Raw genomic sequence first — 17,662 nt, forward strand, 5'->3', positions numbered from 1 at the left:
AACAGAGCACTTCGCTCTCAATCTGCAGGTTTACTAGTGGTTCCTAGAATTTCTAAAAGTAGAATGGGAGGCAGATCTTTTAGTTATCAGGCTCCTCTCCTGTGGAACCAACTACCAGTTTTAGTCCGTGAGGCAGACACCCTGTCTACCAGAATATCAGCTGTCCTGCTTCCATCAACATTCAGATGATGGATTATAGAGTTGGGCCTGGTTTTCAGTGTTTAGTCCTGTTTTTTTCCCATAGCTCTTGGCTGAGCTTTTAGAGACTAACTGGATTTTTTCTTTTTTATCCTGTGACATGAAAAACGGTGTCCTGTCAGATGAGCATACCCCGTCAGACCAGCATACCCATGGTCAATACGTGCTAATCCCTTTAGTTTATTCCTTTAGTTTTGTATGAAAAATATACTTTAAACTACTTTGACGGGCGTGTATCCCTTTAGTCATGTACAAAAAAAATATTTAATTACTTACTTTTTGGTGTTTTTTTAAGTGTATGGCGATCTGACCTTAAATAGTTATTTTGTACATGACTAAACGGATACACGCGTGTCAAGGTAGCTTAAAGTCTATTTTTCGTACAAAAATAAAGGGATAAACGCAAATCTGACGTCTCATGCATGTTGACTATGGGTATGCCGGTCTGACAGAACAACGACTCAGAGCTCATCTTATTAACTTTCTTTCACAGACAGATCCACCTGCTAAACTAGTTTACCTTTAGCCTATCTAACATAGAACGTGTTTATAGATCAGAGCTTCTATGTTCCTCTTTCTACATATGTGTCTGTCTCCTTGAACCCCAGTGGGCCTCAGCACACGGCCACTCAAAATGAGCCTGGTTCTGATGAAGGTTTTTATTTTTCTCTCCACTGTCACTGCATGCATGATCAGTGTGAGGGATTGCTGCAGAGTCAATGAAACAAAATCTAAGTAAATATCTACTACGGTGGCCGACAGGTGCAAATGCGAAGCAAAAGAGAAAACATGCAAACAAAAAAAAGACACGCTCACAAATTAAATGCGGCAAACAAAAAGCAAATAAAATGCAGCAAACAAAAAAGAAGACACCCCCGAATGAAATGCAGCAAACAAAAAGAGAGACGCAAACAAAAAAGAAGACACCCCCGAATGAAATGCAGCAAACAAAAAGAGAGACGCAAACAAAAAAGAAGACACCCCCGAATGAAATGCAGCAAACAAAAAGAGAGACGCAAACAAAAAAGAAGACACCCCCGAATGAAATGCAGCAAACAAAAAAGAAAACACCCCCGAATGAAATGCAGCAAACAAAAAGTGTTGAAAACGGAAGTGCTCCAGACCACTAGGGGGAGTCAAAGAAAATAGTATTCATTTCTATGGGACCAGATGCAAGATTCAGATGAAGATATTTGAAAGAAAGTAAAGGTACGTATTACTATATTTCTTTTTAGATACGCCGTCTTTTATAATATTACAGAATAACAGAATAATTTATGCGTAGCGGGATAGACTTTGTGTCAGTCATACCGTTGATAGATAGATAGATAGATAGATAGATAGATAGATAGATAGATAGATAGATAGATAGATAGATAGATAGATAGATAGATAGATAGATAGATAGATAGATAGATAGATAGATAGATAGATAGATAGATAGATAGATAGATAGATAGATAGATAGATAGATAGATAGATAGATAGATAGATAGATAGATAGATAGAGAATTCGATTTACGCTTTTAACTTTCGTATTTTTATCTTTTTTTGATTGCTCTTATTTTTTCACAGTGACTCTGTGAAGTATTATCCTCTATAATGAGGTATTTTTCGGGGAGGTTCTGTGCTTTTTTGTGCTGTTTTTATCATGCTGCTCCCACCGGGACACGCTGCCTTTGTTTACTCCAGAGAACAGCTGATCGCTCTAATGCCGGCCAGCGTTTTAGCCAGACAGCTGAAATACCACCCGAACTCTGGAGGAAAACACGCCGTGGTTGCAGAGGAGGAAAACAACATTATCACTTTACTTGGATTTATCACTTTAATTGGACTTTTCACTTTATTTGGATTTAGTTTTTACATATGCATAGATATACGTACAGATATATATGCAGAAGAGCTATATGTGTATATATATTTTATCTCTGTTTATTCTTATTTTTTATCTTTATTATATTGTATAGTTGGATGTGTGTATATATCATGTAAAACTGTAACTGGAGCGTGTAACAAAAGTAATTTCCCTCTGGGATTATTAAAGTATTTCTGATTCTGATTTACCTTTTTTAGGTGGCCATGTTTTGCTGTTTCTGTGGACAAAATCTAGGAACAATTCAAGTTTTCTGTTTTTCATGTGGGAAGAATGTGCAGATCTTGGCACAAGCTCAAGACACTGGTAAGCAGTGATGGCATAGTTACTTGTAAAAATTAACTTTAATCGATTACTTATTACTACTTGAAAAAGTAGATTAGTGATTACTTTTTTTGGAAATTCACTAAGTTACATTATTTATTTTTTTTCTCCACCACTTGTGAAAAGCTTGAACGTTGCAAATAATTAATTACAAGTTATTTAATTATAGTAATATCAAGTATGTATCTCCGCTTATAAGGTTGAACTGAACGGGAGATTAATGGTTACAACAGCACCCACACACACACACACAGTGCATCAGCAATATTACCTATGCTAAATAAAAATAATAAAAATAGATTAGACATATTAATGTTCTTTGTGTTACTGAAAAATATCAGCTCTTTTGATAATAATTAAGGTGATTTCTGTTTCAAACTTTTTATAGATTCAAGGATGGCCTTTCAACACTGAACTTCCAGAATGCTTTGGAGCAGCATGCTTCCATCTTCAGGCCATTTATGCGTGCAAGAGTGGAACAGCTGACATCCAAAATATTGGAGGAAATATTTGAGGTTCAGCTCAGTGAAAAGGGTAGCAGCAGACGACATGAGGAAACAAGAGTGCTAGGATTCTGGAGAGACCTTCTCCTTGACGCAGAAGGAGGACTTTAAGATTTATTGCTATATTCTGGTGTTATTGTAATATCTGATACATAAACTCATTGCTTCTTTTCTAGAACAAAAAACGGGTTTCTTTCTCCAGGACGTCCTGATGTTTGCCACCGGCTTGAACACACTACCTCCATCTTCAATTCTGCCACCACCAAAACTGATCTTTCAGGCCACTTCTCGTTTTCCTGTCAGTAGCACCTGCTCCAACACTATCAAAATACCAATGTCCAAGACGTATCATCAGTTTAAAGAAGACATGGACTTTGGGATTCAAAACTCCCCTGGGTTTGGGCTTTATTAAGGTCAAATGCAAAACAAAACAAAATGCTATCTATTTAACTTGTCAAACCTGTTCAGTTATGACACTGTTTACTGTTTGTGTGCGACCTTCAAATTTGGATTCTTGTTTGTTTATAAGTCCACCATGTTTTTCAGTTTAATATAGTTTTCGACACATGATTCCCAACTCTGTGGATGTGCTAGGCCACACTGTCTCTGGAGGTTCTCAAAATGTGCCTGAAGGTGTTCATCTCCACATTGAATGTTGTTAGTCTCTGTCACAAACTGTCCGAATGGCTCCTGGGAAACTAGGAAACCACAGTCTGTTCCACCAAACCTAGGAATAGAAGAAATACAGGAAACATTTAGTTATATTTACATTTCTTCACTAAACTGTTACTGCTCTGACTATTGTTATAACCTGTCTAAATGATTAATTGTATTTAAATTTACATTTTAGAAATTGTCATCTGAAATTGTTAGAATAAAAAGTGACATACTGTTAACACATTGTTCATTATTTTTGTTTTGGCAAATTATTTTTTAGAGTTCCCAAAGAGGTTTTAAATTAACCAGATGTTGAAGACAAAAACAACAAAAATTACCTGTGAGGTAGATGATACATCACATCTGGTTTACCAGATGGACAGCAAGATTGTTTAACAGGTCTTATGGTATGTTTATGCCACCTGTTCTTGCATTCATCAAGATCTCTCTGTAGCATATCCATGAAGACAAACCGCACAAGGCATGTGTGCTCATGACTTCCATTGAAGAGATGTCTTTCCTTCAAATCGTTCATGAGATCCATCCAGAACTGAGATCAACAATAAACCAAAATTATAAGATAATTATATCAGCAGAAAGTAATAGGACTAGTTTCTATGTCATGAAAATAGTTAAATATATGTTGACCTACAAAGTTAAATATAAAGTAAGCAGACATCAACTGTTATACTTTAAATGTTGAGCTTCTGATTCATCCATATCAAATGTTAAACTATAAAATTAAGTTGTATATAGCACAAAAACATAATGGTCATTAAGAGATATGCAAGTACTTCATTTCTTCTGACAAAGTAGAGGTAATCGAGTAAAATGTTGCATTAAAAATTTGAAATGTTTGCTTATCCAAGAAGACTACTAAATTTATTCACCTTTTCAAGGTCTACTACTTGGTATTTATACAAAAATTACAATAAACTGTTGACAAACTCACCTTTGTTTTCTGAAATATGACCCCCAGCTTTCGATGCGTTGGTTGGCTGTTGAGGAGCCATACATATGGCTGGCAACGCTCAAGCTTTTCACAAGTGGTGGAGAAAAATAAATAATGTAACTTAGTGAATTTCCAAAAAAAGTAATCACTAATCTACTTTTTCAAGTAGTAATAAGTAATCGATTAAAGTTAATTTTTACAAGTAACTATGCCATCACTGCTTACCAGTGTCTTGAGCTTGTGCCAAGATCTGCACATTCTTCCCACATGAAAAACAGAAAACTTGAATTGTTCCTAGATTTTGTCCACAGAAACAGCAAAACATGGCCACCTAAAAAAGGTAAATCAGAATCAGAAATACTTTAATAATCCCAGAGGGAAATTACTTTTGTTACACGCTCCAGTTACAGTTTTACATGATATATACACACATCCAACTATACAATATAATAAAGATTTAAAAAAATAAGAATAAAAAGAGATAAAATATATATACACATATAGCTCTTCTGCATATACACTATATTGCCAAAAGTATTTGCTCACCTGCCTTGACTCACATATGAGCTTAAGTGACATCCCGTTCCTAATCCATAGGGTTCAATATGACGTCGGTCCACCCTTTGCAGCTAGAACAGCTTCAACTCTTCTGGGAAGGCTGTCCACAAGGTTTAGGAGTGTGTTTATGGGAATTTTTGACCATTCTTCCAGAAGCGCATTTGTGAGGTCGCACACTGATGTTGGACGAGAAGGCCTGGCTCTCAGTCTCCGCTCTAATTCATCCCAAAGGTGTTCTATCGGGTTGAGGTCAGGACTCTGTGCAGGCCAGTCAAGTTCATCCACACCAGACTCTGTCATCCATGTCTTTATGGACCTTGCTTTGTGCACTGGTGCACAGTCATGTTGGAAGAGGAAGGGGCCAGCTCCAAACTGTTCCCACAAAGTTGGGAGCATGGAATTGTCCAAAATGTCTTGGTATGCTGAAGCATTCAGAGTTCCTTTCACTGGAACTAAGGGGCCAAGCCCAGCTCCTGAAAAACAACCCCACACCATAATCCCCCCTCCACCAAACTTTACACTTGGCACAATGCAGTCAGACAAGTACCGTTCTCCTGGCAACCGCCAAACCCAGACCCGTCCATCAGATTGCCAGATGGAGAAGCGCGATTCGTCACTCCAGAGAACGCGTCTCCACTGCTCTAGAGTCCAGTGGCGGCGTGCTTTACACCACCGCATCCGACGCTTTGCATTGCACTTGGTGATGTATGGCTTGGATGCAGCTGCTCGACCATGGAAACCCATTCCATGAAGCTCTCTGCGCACTGTTCTTGAGCTAATCTGAAGGCTACATGAAGTTTGGAGGTCTGTAGTGATTGACTCTGCAGAAAGTTGGCGACCTCTTCGCACTATGCGCGTCAGCATCCGCTGACCCCGCTCCGTCAGTTTACGTGGCCTACCACTTCGTGGCTGAGTTGCTGTCGTTCCCAAACACTTCCATTTTCTTATAATACAGCTGACAGTTGACTGTGGAATATTTAGGAGCGAGGAAATTTCACGACTGGATTTGTTGCACAGGTGGCATCCTATCACAGTTCCACGCTGGAATTCACTGAGCTCCTGAGAGCGACCCATTCTTTCACAAATGTTTGTAAAAACAGTCTGCATGCCTAGGTGCTTGAATTTATACACCTGTGGCCATGGAAGTGATTGGAACACCTGATTCCAATAATTTGGATGGGTGAGCAAATACTTTTGGCAATATAGTGTATATCTGTACGTATATCTATGCATATGTAAAAACTAAATCCAAATAAAGTGAAAAGTCCAATTAAAGTGATAAATCCAAGTAAAGTGATAATGTTGTTTTCCTCCTCTGCAACCACGGCGTGTTTTCCTCCAGAGTTCGGGTGGTATTTCAGCTGTCTGGCTAAAACGCTGGCCGGCATTAGAGCGATCAGCTGTTCTCTGGAGTAAACAAAGGCAGCGTGTCCCGGTGGGAGCAGCATGATAAAAACAGCACAAAAAAGCACAGAACCTCCCCGAAAAATACCTCATTATAGAGGATAATACTTCACAGAGTCACTGTGAAAAAATAAGAGCAATCAAAAAAAGATAAAAATACGAAAGTTAAAAGCGTAAATCGAATTCACTATCTATCTATCTATCTATCTATCTATCTATCTATCTATCTATCTATCAACGGTATGACTGACACAAAGTCTATCACGCTACCCATAAATTATTCTGTTATTCTGTAATATTATAAAAGACGGCGTATCTAAAAAGAAATATAGTAATACGTACCTTTACTTTCTTTCAAATATCTTTCTCTGAATCTTGCATCTGGTCCCATAGAAATGAATACTATTTTCTTTGACTCCCCCTAGTGGTCTGGAGCACTTCCGTTTTCAACACTTTTTGTTTGCGGCATTTCATTCGGGGGTGTTTTCTTTTTTGTTTGCTGCATTTCATTCGGGGGTGTCTTCTTTTTTGTTTGCGTCTCTCTTTTTGTTTGCTGCATTTCATTCGGGGGTGTCTTCTTTTTTGTTTGCTGCATTTTATTTGCTTTTTGTTTGCCGCATTTAATTTGTGAGCGTGTCTTTTTTTTTGTTTGCATGTTTTCTCTTTTGCTGCGCATTTGCACCTGTCGGCCACCGTAATCTACTGTCTCCACCTTTTCATCCTGTGGAGTCAGTGTCTGAATTCAATCAGCTGCTTTTCCTTAGATAGAAAAGTTTGAACCTTTAATTTGACTTCATGATGTTAGTGAATTGTTTCTGCAAATTAATCAGAGAAGAAATTTGTTGTGAATCAGAGCTAAATAAATAAATCAAAGAATTTAGTTGACCTTATAAACAAACATGTGTGTTTTTTTTACTCCTGTAAGTAATTTCTATTGTGCAAAACCAACTGTTGATAAAATTGCATATCAAACACTTTCTCCTTAACAACGGTGAATAATTGTGTTGCAATGCGCTCCTCCATCACCTCCACCCACAGCACATATGGAGCAGCCATGTGGGTTTGAGAAGAGTCCAGGTTCCTCGACGTGTTGCTTTATTTATGCCATCTCCTACGTTATGGAACCTGTGCAGCATCTCACCTTTATTATTACATCCTGACGTTCGCTCCTTAGTTTAATATATAAAGAACTGCATGAACTGATGATTAAAATCACAGAGTTTCTATCCAGAGACATTCAGACTGATTTGGGAATGGATTATATTGATGGATGGATATTCCATTTCAGGTATAAATAAGAACAGCAAAAAAGGCTATTTTCTAATAAACAATAGAAAATAAACACTTTAAGCGTTTTGTATTGATTTAATTTTTTTAAACATTCATTAATTTGATGAAAATGTTGAAATCTGCCCTGATGGAAAATCAAAGCGGCCAGAGCTGGAAAAATTAGAAATCTGAATAAGTAATTTTTACTTAAAATAAGTGCTTTTTTTCTTGAATTGAGGAGGTAAGTGAGACGATTTGCCATTGGAAAAAGACAATTTACATTTAAAATAATAAAAAAAAAACTATTGCAAGTGCATTTTATCTAATTATCTCATTTTAAGTGTAAAAATATTAATTTTACATTAGAAATCTCCTTATTTACCGACTCAAATTAAGGCTAAATACACTTTAAAGACATTTTTACTTATTTCTAGATAATTTTTGCAGTGAAAAAAAGGAAAAAACTAAACTTAAAATGCTATTCCCTGTGATTCCTCCCCACCCCACCACATGGCCTCACTCCCGATGAGCAGTGTGTTTATTGCAGATAGGAAATTCTTCATGCATCTCCCACCCAAACCCAAAGGCAACGAGAAAAAGGAACAGTGTCTCTGCTGCAGTGAGAAAAAAAAAAAAAACAGAAAGTAGATTTACTCTGCAGGAAGGCAAGGAGAGAAATATTTAATTTGATGGCATTTCTCCTTAACCGGCTGCATGAGGGACATCTTTTTTGCCCTTGTTGAATAAATGGTTTCAAAATGTAAATTCAGGTTTCTTTCTGTGGCCGACGTCCAAGATCTAAACATCCATTGATGAGGTGTTTCCAGCAGCAGGACCTGAAGGGCAGCGAGGAGAGACAGACCAGCGCTCTACCTGTCACCTCCTCTAAGGATTTAAGTCATTATTTAGACGTTTATTAAACAGCTTTGTTGTTTTTACATCTTAATGAAAACAAACAGAAGTGATGTTTATTGGTGGTATTTTCACTGCAGACCTTTTTTCTTTGGGCAGAATGTTAAACACGTCATCATGAAAGAGTTTAGTAGTATGTTTTATTACAGTACAGTATTAGGGCACCACCCCACTCACCCAATGAGCTTGATTAAAGGTATAGAGCACAATGTTTTATTTCCCGCTGGATCATCTCAATCAGTGGTCCTCCTAACTGTCAATCATTCTGCTGATATGTTTACATAAAGCCGTCCTACGTGCGCGTCCAGTTAGCTATCTATTTCTGTGCACTTTCAGGCGTATATCTGTGGTGAGCTACGGTTTCAGGCAGTAATTGAAGCTCACCTTTCTCACCGCGGTTCTTTAAAAATGGCCGAGAGTCGGAAGAGAAAAAGTGTCTACACCGTGGATGAGACGAAAAGAAAAGCCTCAGAAGAGGCAGATATATCCCAGAATGCTTTGCGCACAGAGCTCCCCTCGCAAAGCATTCTGGGATTTGTTCGCTGTCACCATAGGCTGCCGCTACCTGACAGCAACGACTAATAACAAAGATGGCGCAGGCTCCATGCCCTGGAGGAGGAGTTACGAGACCAATGGAGCAAAAAGCAGTGATCATCTGTCTGAACGGTCAGTTTACTGAGTTCACTATAAAGTTCACTATATAGTCCCCGCTCTATATAGTAATGGAGAGGTTTAGGGTTTAGAGCGGACGGTCAGACAGAGTAAGTTTGTATGAGCTATGAGGACAGCAGTGTGTCGCAGTGAGCTTGATGCAGACATTTCTGATTTATGCTCAATTTTGAGGGAGAGGAAGTGGGGGGAAGTTTGTCTGACAACTGAGGGACATGAGGGCAAAAAGAGCGGGGGTCAAGGTGGAAAAAGGCTCCCAGCGTTCTGGCACACCTCGCTGTTCCAGCTGGTCCAACTTAATGAGTCGTTTTTTGTAAATGCGGTCATAAAAACAAAACAAGCCGGCCTCCTGTCTGCAGCACTGTCTGCTGTCACCTACTTACTGGCAGAGGTGCCGCAGAGTGTCTGCGGAGGGGGCGGGGACGTCTTTTTGTCCAACGCCACACCTACGCAGACGACCTAGTTTCGACGTATAAATCAGTCTTAAAGCTGCTTTATTCTTCGCGCATTGGTGACGTATTTCCATAAATCTTCTCCCATAGACTCTGGTTAAAGTCTTATTCCCACCCCTCCTCCCTCCACAGCACTGACGTCACAGTCATCTGTTAGAAAGTACAGCTGATTGGACAGGTTTATAGAATTATTTAGCTCCAAGGCTAGGCTAACTGCATGCAGCGAGGCTAAGGCTTTATCCTGCTTTCCTGCCTCCTCAAACGTCAGGATCTGAGCCAGCATGGATAAAGACAGCTAGGACTGATTTAGAGCACTGTGCAAAACATTTTAGAATGTCGGTTTCTGTTGTTGGCATTCATATAAAGATACTGGTGTGATACCTTAGTATACGTTTTAATGGTTTTTGGTATACGTCTACTTTAATTTATTGCCCCCCATGGAGAGAACTCCACCACAAGGCAACAAACAATGCAGACATAACATTAGTTTTGTCAGTAGTTGATGTGCTGTGGAGTTTAGAGTCTGTAGAAACTGATAAATATGTTATGTTGGATAATTTCCCAGTAAACATGCACAGATCCCAGCAGGAATGAGCCACATTGCCTACATTTAAACTCTGCACAGTTTGCAGGAATATCCAGTCTCTCAGGGAAATTTGCTGTAAAGCAGTCTGCACATTCATGGATGTTCTGTGTAGCCTGGTTGTCACACCCAATGCATCCCAGCAGCTCATTTGCACATGTGCAAGCATCCAGGTCGCCATAAATAATGTACTTATGGTACCAAAAGTACTTATTTTTATCCTCAAATCACTAAAGAATGCTAATACACATCGTTTAAAAAAACGTTTGGCATTTCTGAGATAGTTTGATGCTTTTTCCATTTTCTCCGTTAAACTGCTTGTCTGACGTCATCATGGGACGTGCTCAGAGCAGTCCGGTGTTCTGTCAGGTGACCATACCCCGTCAGACCAGCATACCCATAGTCAATACGCAGCGCAAGACATCACATTTGCGTTTATCCGCTTAGTTTTGCGCGAAAAATAGACTTTAAACTACCTTAATGGGCATTAAAGTCTTTAGTCATGTACAAATTATATAAAAGTATATAAAGGTGAGATCATCATACGCTTAAAAAAATTTATCAAAAGGTTTTATTGTACAGGACTAAAGGCATAGACGCCCGGGGAGGTAGTTTAAAGTTATTTTTCATACAAAACTAAAGGAATAAACTTAAGTAATAAACTAATAAAAGTTCAATATACAATAATGACTAAAACAGGTATTGACTATGGGTATGCTGGTGTGACGGGGTATGCTCATCTCCCAGAACGTCGGCAAGATATTATTAAGTCATGTTAATCTGCATTTAAGTTGCTTCTCTGTTTAGGTTATGCATTATATACCAAAATGTTGACATAAAAGGAAAACATAAAACTCAAAAAGACTAGATTTATGTTCAAATCCAAAGCTGAAACAGTTAGCTCCTGGAAGTAGCGTAGTATCCCCTTTCGCCGTGAACACCACCAACACCACCGTGAACACCGCCAACACCGCCGTGAACACCGCCATGAATACCGCCCTGAACACCCTCGTGAACACCGTTGTGAACACCGCCGTGAACACTGCCATGAACACCGCCATGAACACCGCCATGAACACCGCCGTGAACACCGCCGTGAACACCGCCATGAACACCGTCGTGAACACTGCCATGAATACCGCCCTGAACACCCTCGTGAACACCGTTGTGAACACCGTCGTGAACACCGCCATGAACACCGCCATGAACACCGTCGTGAACACCGTCGTGAACACCGCCCTGAACACCCTCGTGAACACCGTTGTGAACACCGCCGTGAACACCGCCATGAACACCGCCATGAACACCGTCGTGAACACCGCCCTGAACACCCTCGTGAACACCGTTGTGAACACCGCCGTGAACACTGCCATGAACACCGTCGTGAACACCGCCGTGAACACTGCCATGAACACCGCCATGAACACCGTCGTGAACACCGCCATGAACACCGTCGTGAACACTGCCATGAATACCGCCGTGAACACCGTCGTGAACACTGCCGTGAACACTGCCATGAACACCGCCGTGAACACTGCCATGAATACCGCCATGAACACCGCCATGAACACCGCCATGAACACCGTCGTGAACACCGTCGTGAACACTGCCATGAATACCGCCGTGAACACCGTCGTGAACACTGCCGTGAATACCGCCGTGAACACCGTCGTGAACACTGCCGTGAACACTGCCATGAATACCGCCGTGAACACCGTTGTGAACACCGCCGTGAACACTGCCATGAATACCGCCATGAACACCGCCGTGAACACTGCCATGAATACCGCCGTGAACACCGTCGTGAACACTGCCGTGAACACTGCCATGAACACCGCCGTGAACACTGCCATGAACAACGCCGTGAACACTGCCATGAATACCGCCATGAACACCGCCATGAACACCGCCATGAACACCGCCATGAACACCGTCGTGAACACCGTCGTGAACACTGCCATGAATACCGCCGTGAACACCGTCGTGAACACTGCCGTGAATACCGCCGTGAACACCGTCGTGAACACTGCCGTGAACACTGCCATGAATACCGCCGTGAACACCGTTGTGAACACCGCCGTGAACACTGCCATGAATACCGCCATGAACACCGCCGTGAACACTGCCATGAATACCGCCGTGAACACCGTCGTGAACACTGCCGTGAACACTGCCATGAACACCGCCGTGAACACTGCCATGAACAACGCCGTGAACACTGCCATGAATACCGCCGTGAACACCGTCGTGAACACTGCCGTGAACACTGCCGTGAACACTGCCATGAACACCGCCGTGAACACCGCCGTGAACAACGCCGTGAACACCGTCGTGAACACCGTCGTGAACACTGCCATGAATACCGCCGTGAACACCGTCGTGAACACTGCCGTGAACACTGCCATGAACACCGCCGTGAACACCGCCGTGAACAACGCCGTGAACACCGTCGTGAACACCGTCGTGAACACTGCCATGAATACCGCCGTGAACACCGTCGTGAACACCGTCGTGAACACTGCCATGAATACCGCCGTGAACACCGTCGTGAACACTGCCGTGAACACTGCCATGAACACCGCCGTGAACACCGCCGTGAACACTGCCATGAACAACGCCGTGAACACCATCGTGAACACTGCCATGAATACCGCCGTGAACACCGTTGTGAACACTGCCGTGAACACTGCCGTGAACACTGCCATGAACACCGCCGTGAACACCGCCGTGAACAACGCCGTGAACACCATCGTGAACACCGCCCCATTTTGCTCTTTTTCCAAAGTCCATTTAGATGAGGTGGTATTCTGAGCCAAAGCTCACAAAGTGCAGAAGGAAGGAGACAGATCACCGGCTGGATGGAAAATATCAGCATCTGTTATCAGAACATTTGGAAGAATCTGATGACACACAAAGGGCAGTGATTGTTGCTAAACGCTAACCAGAGATCTACAATAAGCAAAAAGTCTGAGGCCAGATGTTTCCTAAACTCCAAATGGCTCAGATGTTCCTGGTTATGGCAACATGACTTGCAGTTGTAGCTGCAGAGCGTGAGCCTCACAGAGCTGCACGTCTCTCAGGATCAGAAAATTAACCTCACAGCCAAACTCTCCCAGAGAAGGAGAGAAGCAGATAATAATGACAGACACTCGGCTCCCTCGCTCCTTTGGGAGGGAAGCTAAAAGAAAAGCGTGGTGCGCTGGGAGTCACTAAGGGAGAAGCTGTGAGTGTGTTTAGATGGAAAGAAAGGAGGTGAGGAGAAGAAAAAGATCACTGTCAGATTGTATCACTCCCCAAAGGAGCTACGTTTGCTCCTGCTCCAGCGCTGCTGGTGACATTGGTTCATAGAGCTATGATTATAGAGCAGGAAACAGGACCCTGTCTGACCACCAATCATCTGCCTGCCTGGCCCATCTCTGCCACCATATAACACGTCATTTCGTACCGTGGCTCTTTCTCTGCGCGTCACTCCATGGAGAAAGATGGATGCTCCTCCTGCTTTCCTTCCTATTCAGAAACATACTCGTTGCAGCTGATTTAAAACACTGATGAAGTTCAGACAGCTCAGCTGGGCACCAAGATACGTCTTCATTATGCTTCTAAAGTGCTCCTAAAACATGATCATTAGTCCTGAGAGAGCTGGATGGCTGCGGTCCTGAATGGGGCTGCCATGGAAAGGCAGAGACAGGCAGCCTGTGTCAGGTTTCTAACTGCTGTCATAGAGCCAGATGTTAACGTAGACGCTGTCCGATACATCATCTGCCATCCATTTCACATTCAAACCGGTGACTCCAATAATCTCCAGCAAGAGCTCTAAACAGCTACCCAGCGTTTCTCTAAGCACGGCTCTTCTGCAGGATGGAGGGATGTGTTTGGCTGCAGGGAGAGGATGATGTCCATGACTAAAGCATGGTGGCAGTTTACTTGTATGGCTGCTGGCCCACAGTCTGCATGCCAAAGATGCACGCCTGCCTTTGGTTGGGCAGCCCGTGTCACCGCTGCTCTACCACAGGCCCCACTTGGGACATTCAAAGGCTACAAATGAAATAATAAACCACTGGATAAGGGTAGAAGGTCCATGCTTCTTCATAATAGCTTTAAAGTTCATGGTCACATCGAATCGGAAGCTTAAAATATGAAATGGACTGTTTCTGGAAACTCTGAGGGGGGTTAAAGGTTAAACTTGTTTTAATTTCCATCAAACCGTTTCTCCCTGGAACTTTTGATTGATTGAATGATTGATTAATAGACTTTATTGATCTCACAATGGAGAAATTTACTCTCTACATCAGCTCAAACAGTCAAAGAAGAAGGTGCCAAAGGCAGAAAAAGATCATGGGTTATATACGGTATACACAGGTTATCCACATGTGGCAGTTTTATTTATTCTTATAGTAGGATCATCATACAGGGTTATTGCACAGGGTGTTTATGTCGGTCCCAGTCACCAGGCTGGCTGTATTTCTATTTGACTCCCTGATTGTTGTTAGGTTTCTGTTTCTGTTATGTTTTTCTTTTGCTCCTTGATTTCTAGGGTTTAGTTTTCTTTTCACCATGTTTCTTTATCCTAGTTATTTGATTATTATTTTGTTGTTGTTTTCTTATTATTTCCTGTCTTCCAGGTTTTCCATTTGTTGTCCTCTGCTGCCCTCTTGTGTCCTCTTGCTCTTGCTCTGTTCTCTGTTCAGCCCTCACCTGTTTTCAATTCCCTCATTAGCCCTCTCTTTGTCTCTGTCCTCTTTAAAAGCCCTTCCTCTTCAGTTCTTGTTTGCTGGATCCTCGTCTAACCTCTCGTCATCGTCTGTCTGCCTTCCTCGTCTCTCCCTGGTTCCTAGATTTTGGTTTCCCCCTGATGTCACCTTGGTTCTGGTTCGTTAGTTATTTTGTTGGATTTTTGATTCCTGCCTCAGTGCCTGAGAACCTCATTAAACCACTTAAATTCACCTCTGCCAGCTCGTCTCTGCATTTGGGTCCTCCTTAACAAACACCCTTTCCTGATAATTGGTGGTTCTCTCTGCTTCTTGGGCTGCGTCGATGCTGGAGCTCAGATGGGCTAAAACTACCAGCGTGAATAAGATCAGCCTTTCATAGCGCTAACAGCATAGCTGAAATATGACAACTTCTACTTCACTTCACGCTTAGCGCTTTAAATTAGGCAGACAGTCGTCACTAAAACCTCCTCATTCAGTCCTCTTCTAAACGAACTGTTTTGGCTTTCCACAGTCCATCCTCCTAAAGGCCACACCCCCACCATGTGCAACAATGACAACCAGCCAGAGTTCATAAAGATAGCCTAGGAGTGTGGGGTTATACATTAAATGAAGGCCGTAGCTTGGCTGAGGCGCTGCTACAGACCGCTGTGGACAGCTGATTTTCCCCGATGACATCATAAGAGGAAGGCTTTTTAAACAGAGCATTTTGAGCACATGTTAGGTCAGAGTGATAGAGGTAAAAAGGTTTTCCTTTCTGAGCCTCATATACAGGCTTCACAACACATATGAAAAAATGTTTATAATATGAATTTCGTGTAAATCCAGATAATATAATAATAACTGAAAAATGTAGACGAGTCCAGGAAGAGACCTGTTTACATCCTGATTAATGTGGAACTGAGCGCATATGCTCAGTTCCACATTTGTTACCTAAGTAGAAGTATAGATACTGCAGTTTAAAAACACTCTGTTAAAAGTTCAAGTATCAACTTGACCTCTTTACTCAAGTAAAAGTGAAAAAGTATGTGCTCCAAAAACTACTTAAAGTATAAAAGTATAAAGTAACCTTTCAAAAAAAAACAGCCAGATGCCGCTATATGAATTAAAGCTCAATTTTTAACTATTTCTATAAATTCTCTGAGATAGGTCAAAGGATGAGGGATGTCTGGTTGGTCTCCGTCTCCCGATACGCTCTCGCCTGTGTCCGACCTTTCAGACATTTCAGCATCTTTTTCTGAATCCCACATTGTAGCATGGCATAGACAATTCACGTTAGCAGTTTGAAGAACACCTGCTGGCTTCTGATGATTTCCTTTAGCTAACCAATGAGTGTTTGCGTTCTATGACTCATCCAATCACACTAGTTTTCACTAGATGTGGGTGGAGCCAAGGATCTGCATTGGATGGAGCACATGACGGGAAATAAAGATTTAGAAACATTAAACCAGGGGTAACTAATTAATAATCAGTGGGTCTGAATAAAGAAAATCATCAACCAGTAAAGGTCTGGAGACATTTTTACTTTAAACTGAATTTAACAATGAAATAAAATGAGGTGTTTATGCATTAATGTTATACATTGAATTTTTAAATAAAAAAGTTATAAAAAAAAAGGTTTCCATTTTAAAATCTGAAGTGTTTCTTGAAGTAGCAAATAACAATCGTTCAGTTTGGTTTATAGACAATTTCCTGATCTCCATGTTTTATAAAACACCTGAACTGATCTGTCTGCTCCGGTCCGGCCAGGTCAGGATCCGCTATTACAATCGCACCAAACAGGAACAAGAACGGCGAGATGGTCCGGTTTGTCAAAGTAAAATATAGTAACAACAGATTGGTAACTACAAATTAGAGCATAATTCTTCTATGGGTCAAAAAACTAAAACCGTTTATTTCAAAGATTGGATGCAAACTATTGGTTCTTCAACAGACCAGGAAGCAGAATTCTCATCTCCATCAGAAACTGAACATCTGCTGGATGCTGATGGGGATTATTTTAATCTGTCATATTAAATTAAGCATTCATTTATGCATGTTTTGCTCCTACAAATTTAATGATAATATCGGGCATGCTCTCCTCGAGCTCTGAGGATAAGTCGGAGCGCAGCGATACGGGAGGAACAACGGAGGCTGTAGGCTTTGCTTTGCAGGAGGTCTGGAGCGCTGCAGAGCGGAGACGGAGGATGTGGGATTTCAGGGTAACAGGAGAAGCGGCGCAGTCCGCTGATCCATGACCTCTGCATTAAACCGAAGCCAAGAGTAATGAGTAACGTTTGTTTTAAAAATGTAAGGAATAGAAAGTACAGAAACTTGTGTGAAAATGTATTGAGTAGAAGTAGGAGGAAAAATAATGTAGATACCTAAAAAGTGTACTTAAGAACAGTAACGAAGTATTTGTACTTTGTTACTTGAGACCTCTGCCGCTTGCTACTCATCTAATCCATCTGCTACTGCTCCTCTATATACAGCTCAGTCCCAGCTATCAGAGCCAGATTATTGAGGTTGAGATCATTGCTGATGGGTCCAGTGGTTAGAGAGGTTTTTGGCATTTTCGTAGTATTCCTGATTTCCTGATCCTGATCTGCCTCTTACCCAC

General features: G+C 41.5%; 2 protein-coding genes and 1 long non-coding RNA gene across 6 annotated transcripts in view; 1 reads left to right on the forward strand and 2 right to left on the reverse strand.

The window, feature by feature from the left end:
- tsnare1 (T-SNARE Domain Containing 1) overlaps window positions 1-17,662 on the reverse strand; it is a 238,464-nt gene that overhangs the window by 101,413 nt on the left and 119,389 nt on the right. The window lies entirely within an intron of this gene.
- LOC119785657 lies at window positions 1,385-3,794 on the forward strand. 2 transcript variants are annotated; one of them, XR_005281068.1, is made up of 3 exons: window positions 1,385-1,407; window positions 2,272-2,377; window positions 2,784-3,794. It is a non-coding gene; the product is annotated as an uncharacterized LOC119785657 (long non-coding RNA). The 2 variants fall into 2 exon arrangements; XR_005281067.1 differs by lacking the exon at window positions 1,385-1,407 and having other exon boundaries at window positions 2,132-2,377.
- LOC119785656 lies at window positions 3,100-6,933 on the reverse strand. Its single transcript, XM_038288410.1, has 5 exons — window positions 6,812-6,933; window positions 4,733-4,838; window positions 4,508-4,591; window positions 3,894-4,112; window positions 3,100-3,625 (listed from the first exon to the last, which is right to left on the reverse strand). The coding sequence occupies exons 1-5, from the start codon at window positions 6,858-6,860 to the stop codon at window positions 3,421-3,423; spliced, it is 663 nt and encodes a 220-aa protein (XP_038144338.1). The 5' UTR covers window positions 6,861-6,933; the 3' UTR covers window positions 3,100-3,420.

Source organism: Cyprinodon tularosa, unplaced genomic scaffold (assembly GCF_016077235.1).
Source record: "Cyprinodon tularosa strain WSP-4 unplaced genomic scaffold, ASM1607723v1 ctg254, whole genome shotgun sequence".
Taxonomy (NCBI): domain Eukaryota; kingdom Metazoa; phylum Chordata; class Actinopteri; order Cyprinodontiformes; family Cyprinodontidae; genus Cyprinodon; species Cyprinodon tularosa.

Excerpts from the sequence above, each read along its gene's own strand:
- LOC119785656 (XM_038288410.1), bottom strand. The coding sequence starts at position 6,860 with ATGGGACCAGATGCAAGATTCAGAGAAAGATATTTGAAAGAAAGTAAA. Across the intron at positions 4,592-4,732 it reads GGCACAAGCTCAAGACACTG|CTTGAGCGTTGCCAGCCATA; the intron begins GTAAGCAGTGAT and ends ACTTGTGAAAAG. Across the intron at positions 3,626-3,893 it reads ATGTATCATCTACCTCACAG|GTTTGGTGGAACAGACTGTG; the intron begins GTAATTTTTGTT and ends TTCTATTCCTAG.